Below are 6,520 nucleotides of genomic sequence, written 5' to 3'. Positions count from 1 at the left end.
TGATATTGTACAAATCAAATTTTTGGAAGTAGACTTAATTTAAAAGTGAATCCTGTAAAAGCGTTCTACAGAGAAGCCCCTCCTGGTGATTGTACCTGCCATCTAGCACTCATTTGTAGGCAGGGTTGGTTCCAGGTTTCAGTAGGCCCCTAGGTGACAGAGCCTCAGTGGGCCCCTTTGCAGTGATCTCACGTGGCGGCATTCAAAATTCAGAAACTAAAACAGTCTCCTGTTCCCTAAAATATTCCCTATTTTATCAAACCAAAGAGCCTCCTCATGGGTATTTTATATAAAACCCTCCTCATTCCCTATGGATTCAATAGATATAGCCCCCTCTCGCCCATGAATTCCTTATGTATAGCTTTATGTGGGCCCCCCCCCCCAGAAGCTCTGGGCCCTGGAACTTGCCCAGGTAGGCCCAAGGCTGGCACCCACCCTGCCTGTAGGCCCCCACCATACATCAGAAACCAATTATTATTATTTCTTAAATACCCAGCATGCACCAGTAAAAAATAACCAATCTCCATAGCCCCTATTGTCCTCCTATTTAGTGCCTGAGCAAAAGTTCCCAGGTTATTCTGGTCCTGCTGACTTTGACCTATTGGTTTATTTTAACACTACTGCTCCCGACTATTGATGATGCTTGTTACCACTTTGCCATCTAAGATTGCTTTGACACTCACTTACTCACTACTCACACTTACCGCCCATACTTACCTCCTGCCCAAACCCAGAAACGTCTTTTCTTGCCTAATCTCTGGCACAATTTATAGACTGTCCTGCCTGATCAGCTTCCTACTACTCCCTACACATGATGGGCCACACCAGCCCACCATTACAGTCAGATTATTAAATTCACTTACTTTCTCTCCCACCACTATGGAGGATTTAACACACTCAATGAATTAAGTCCAACTATAAATGTTATTAGTTTAGTTTGTCTCTAATTGAGACTTAGACATCAGCCAGGCCCCCTGGTGGATCTCCTACTGGTGGATCCAGATCCTCAGATGGTAGTTTACCAGGACATGGACCGATTTACAGGTAACAAGTTCACCTAAGTTTTTGTGATGGGTCATATGGTGTCCACTATGTTGCAAGTCAACAATTAAAATATCTCTGAAGCCATCTTCTCTATTTATAGTACAAGCCCTAAAGATCCGTGTCTAGTGAAGTACAAGGACATGACTGAGGTCATCAGATATTTATGACCCTTCATGATTCTCCTCCGGTGAGTTTCCAGGGATCATCATAACCCCAGAATACTCGTACGTAGATGTGATGAGCAAATTCTGGAAACTACCAAGATGGTTCCAAGACGGGAAAAGTCAAAAGTTTGCTTGAGCTACGGGTCTACTATGAATTTGCTGAAAAGTTTAAATATCAATCGAGTCCAACCTGCAGAAGAGAAATATCCTGCCGCTACTTGTTGAGGACAAAAATTGGAAATCGGACCAGAACATTTTTTATTGCCTGTTACCTATAGGACATGAATTACTTATGTTTCCCCAATCCCGGCTCCATTGCAGGGGCCGCCTGCTCAGGGGTGGCTCCAATGCAGGGGCCAAGCCAAGAGGAAGAACCAGAACTTGGGGAAATAAAAGGTCTTGTATAAAGATGTAGGGGCAAAAAAAAAGCTACTTATCCTGTTCCTGCTCCCTGCCGCTAACACTTCCGGGAACTTGTAGCTGGGCCGGAAGTGTAAGTGGTCACAAGACGTCTGCGGACAGTCACACAAGCAGGACCAGAGATGAACCGGTTGGCCCCCAGTGGTTTTATATGAAAACTGAAATACCTATTTAAAGGGGGTTTTCATGTTGGAGGCCATTTTTGACATTTATTGACCTATCCAAGTAAATGGGACCAGAGCGTTAGCACTCCATGGACCATTACACATCCAGGTTTTATTACCAGTCCAGTCCCTATTTGGTCCATGTCTCCTCCTTCTAATTTTTATTCTTTGGATAATGTATAATAATGTGATCAGTGGGGGTCCAGCTGGTGTCCTGTAGTCGGCACACACCCTGCTGCTCCATTCAGGCCACTTTTGAAATGCAATACCAAAGTGGTGCGCTTAGTCCGCGTTCACATCATCTGGCGTTTGGGTTATGTTTTCAAGCGCAACCCAAAGACTTCGCCTGCAAACACCTATTGACGTTTCGTAAACACAAGGCAAGCGCAATCTTACATCAATAGGTGATTGCAAGAGGAGTGTGGTGCGTTAGGAAACGCTACGCAAACGCCACGCGTGAACTCGGCCTGAGGCCCGGCAGCAGACGTGGCCGTTTTTAAGAAGTTCGTTGAAAACGCATCTGTTTTTGACCTGTTTTAATTAAGATAATTGGTAAAACCGGTCAAAAACACATGCAGTTTATTAAAGCATGCGTTTTTTAACAGACCGCTTAAAAATGGCCCAAAAACGGGTTGAAAACGCCACATGTGCCGCCGGCCTTCGCCTTGGGCCGGTCAATATATGTATTTCCACCAATGGGTAACGAGCACCACAGGCAACACGGCCCGAGGGTACAGTCACACAGCGCACATTAAATTACATCACAAATACATAAAAAAATTAACTGCGTCTCCCGTTTTCATGTGATTTTGTTGCAGCTTTTAAAATTTATTTGGTAAAATACAATGTTATTTCAGATTTTGACAGTAAAAACTAAAACTACACAAAAAACAAATAAATCTGCCATCGCCGTTCTGGCTCTAGTTTTGCTGTTTCCGTTTAAAACCGGGTGAATAACGGATCGTTTTTTTCCCCCATTGATTTCAATGGACTTGTCATGGTGTCCGGTAGTATCCGTTTTTACATCTTCCGTTAGACCTTCCATTAGTTGGAGCACCAGAAGGTAAAATAATGAAAAACGGAAATGAGCTGACACCAACCAAAGTAAGGTATCCATTTCTTTCAAACGGATCCGTTAAAAAACGGAAACTGCAAAATGGAAGCCAAAACGCAGATGAGACTGTTGCAAAAACAGAAAAAAAAATTGGTATTTTTGTCATGCAGTCATATGAACGCCTCGGAGCGCGCTCCCTGCCATTAGTGTGAAGAAAACTTTTACGGCTAGTAATACCCGCTAATGTATAAGGGTGATGCCACGTGTGGCGTTTTTGGTCCGTTTTAGAGCATGCGTTTTCAGTCCGTTTGAAATTGCATGTGTTTTTTAAAAATCCATCCGTTTTTGACCGTTTACCATGTGTCTTAATAGATAAACAGGTTCTAAGCAGCCAAACGCATGGTAAACGGTCAAAAATGCATGTGCTTTTACACGGACTGAAAACTCATTCTTTAAAACGGACCAAAACGCCATGTGTGGCATCACCCTGAGGACGCTTTCACACAATGCGTTGTGCGTTGCGTTTTTTGACACATTCGACTGGCTTCAGCCTTGATCACATTGCGTTGCTGATGTTACATTGCGTTTTAGCAGATGCAGTAGAAACATAATGTAACCTTAGCTTGTGATCAAGGCTGAGGCCGTGGTCACACGTACCGCTAGGCGTCCGTTCATAACGCGACGCTAGCGCACAAGGGAAGGTCCTCGCCCGAACGCACATGCGTTTCCAGGGAAATGCATGGGATTGATAAGCCGATCGCATACGTTTCTCTGGAAACGCATGTGAGTTCAGGCCAATGACCTCCCCCTGTGCGCTAGCGTCGCGTTATGAACCGATGCCTAGCGGTACGTGTGACCGCGGCCTGAAGTCTTTGGAATGTGCCAAAAAGGCATAAAAAACACAACGCAATGCATCGTGTGAAAGCACCATGAGGGCGCGTTCACACGTTGCGTTTTGGTTGCGTTTTGATTGCGTTTCAAAACGCATTACAGCAGCTGAGGAGAGGTGATTTGCCTAATTTCATTACTGTTAACATTTCCATTTACAAAACGCATAGTAAATGCAATGTTAACATATGTGTTAAACGCGTGCGCCCTAAGGGTGCGTTCACACGTTCAGTTTTTCAGATGCAGTTTTTGAAGCAGGTGCAGATGAGAACATATCATCGCTCCACTCTTGGTTTGGACTTTCAAAACTGCATCAGAAAAACTGAGTGTGTGAATACACCCTGAGAGCAGGGAGTGAGTCCCTGGATTTTCGCCTGCGCCCCTCCCTCCCTTCCTCCCCTGCTTCCTATTTGAACTACTTATTAGTACAATGAGGAAACAATGCAAATAAGTCGGAGCTCCTGCCCTGTGTGTCAGCGTATAAATCCCCGAGCAGCAGGGAGCAGGACAGTCCTGTGCTACCATGGGGAGGCTGCTGCAGCTGCTATGTGTCGCTCTCCTGTGCCTTGTCACCAGGGCTGCAGACAAACCGTAAGTCCCCTATAGTATAACCGCTGTATACGGGATGGGGTCAACTATTAACTACTAATGGGGTCGGGGTTGTCCAACTTTGGACTTCTTGAAATCCATAGCTGCCATAAGTTTCTTTAAGTTTAGGTTGGGGGGTGCACAAACTTTTTGTTTGGGGGTCACTTGATTACATTGTAGCAATTCTGATACTACTAACACTTAACTCCGTGGATACCGAAAGACGTAGTAGTTTTCTACTTTCTGCAAAGTTAATGCTGAGCTGTAGCTCAATGTTGTCAGTCAAATCCCACCCCCCTCCAATAGACATTGCCTTTAAGTGCCTCTTTATGGGCACCTGCTATACTGCACACATAAGAGCTGTGCAAATACCCCCATAGTAACACGCGGCCTCACTCACTACTATAGTTGCAGCTGTTTTTACTTATTCTGCAACTTATTTTGCTCTAAAATGTTGCAAAGCATCAATGACTTTACAGGATCTTAAAGGGGTTGTCCCGATAAAGGGATCTATTACCAATTCACATAATGAGCAAGAAACTATATAATTGCTGGGAGTCCAACCAATAACCAGTATCTTTAAAGAGGGTCCCAAAATAATGGGGGTCATTTATCAAACTTTTTTAACTTTTGTTGCCATTTCACAAAGTTTGTCATGTTGGTTTTTTTCCTGATTTGTCATAAGTTTCCAGATGTGGACGTCTGAAAAAAATCGTAAAATGTTTGTACAAATAAACTCCAGTCCGGAACAGGCTTAGGCAAGGGGTTGCTTAAAGGAAATCTACCACCAGGATGAAGGATCGTAAAATAACACTGACATACTGGTGTGTGGACTCTCTAGCAGGATCTGCTCTTCTTCTAGCTTCTTATTTCCTGGTTTTTACAAAAAAAAAATTTAAAATTATGCAAATGAGCTTGAGGGGCTACAGGTTACATAGGTGTCAATGAGACTGGAGCCCCTCAGGCTCATTTGCACAACTTTTAAGGCCTTTTTTTTCTTAAAACCAGGACATAAGATCCTGAAAGAAGCAGGTCCTGCCAGAGGGGGCACACACCAATATGTCAAAGTACTTGGTTTACAATCCTTCATCCTGGTGGTAGATTTCCTTTAGGGCGCGTTCACACGTTGCGTTTTGGTTGCGTTTTCATTGCGTTTGAAACGCATATACAACAGCTGATGAGAGGTAATTTGCCTAATTACATTACTGTTTACGTTTGTAAACGCAATGTTAACGCATGTGTTAACATCGCGTTTACGATGCGTTTTGTAAATGGAAATGTTAACAGTGATGTAATTAGGCAAATCACCTCTCCTCAGCTGTTGTATATGCGTTTCAAAAGCAATGAAAACGCAGGTCAAAACGCAACGTGTGAACGCGCCCTTAATCATTTGAGACTTTTGTGTGACTTTTCAGAAGAAAAGTCTCCAAAAACCAACCGATTTCACGTGTCTCGTGTATATATCAACCACTAAGATAAATCCGGCACACCCAAAATCTTAGAAAAAGTCCCCAAAACTAGACCCTGTAGTAGGGAAATTCTGCATAAACTTTGCCGGACCTAATGACTGCTCCGTATCTTATGTAACTCTAAGTGTCTGTTTCTGTGATAACCATATGGCGGTTTTATATAGGGATAAAGCAATATGGTGCTTCTCCTCACTGTGCCGTCTCTCGCAGTAGCTGAAAGAAAACTTGTCTTTGATCCACGTTGTAAATGATGACAAGATCCTGGAAAGACATCCGGATGTCTTCTGTTCCAAGGAAAGAAGTGGGAGAGGGTGCAAAAATTCCTTACTGCCCTCCCCTCCTCCATGAGGGTAGCCATCTGAGGTGACTGGCTACTAGGAGGACCCACATGTCCGTGAATAATGAATAATACAGGTAGTCCCTGACTTGGACGATTAGAGATCGTTCCGATTTGGGTTTCCGTATGTATTGGTCAGGGAACTGACTCCCCTAGCCACTAGTCATGGCTATGATTATCCTTATAGCCAATCATAGCCATGGCTAGTTGATAGGAGCATCATTTGAAGGGGTTGGCTGATTAGCCACCAAATGGCAATATGTCCAGGTCATGTGACAAAACCCTAGTTACAAATGGACCTCTGTGACCTCCAAATGGACCTGCCAGTTGATGCCAGTAACTTACTGAACTTTAGTCCCAGGTTGCAGTGATACATTGTAATTAGAGATGAG

At 43.8% G+C, this 6,520-nt stretch overlaps 1 protein-coding gene across 1 annotated transcript in view; it reads left to right on the top strand.

The window, feature by feature from the left end:
- The first annotated feature begins 4,165 nt into the window (after positions 1-4,165).
- The window catches only part of LOC140106499 (ovostatin-like), a 60,527-nt gene continuing 58,172 nt past the window's right edge, over positions 4,166-6,520 (top strand). Inside the window, exon 1 of the mRNA XM_072130966.1 lies at positions 4,166-4,325. Within this exon, the coding sequence (XP_071987067.1) occupies positions 4,258-4,325 (68 nt within the window). The 5' untranslated portion in view covers positions 4,166-4,257. The remainder of the gene's footprint in view (positions 4,326-6,520) is intronic.

This window comes from Engystomops pustulosus, chromosome 11 (assembly GCF_040894005.1).
Source record: "Engystomops pustulosus chromosome 11, aEngPut4.maternal, whole genome shotgun sequence".
Taxonomy (NCBI): Eukaryota; Metazoa; Chordata; class Amphibia; order Anura; family Leptodactylidae; genus Engystomops; species Engystomops pustulosus.
This window is presented reverse-complemented; position numbering and strand designations above follow the sequence as displayed.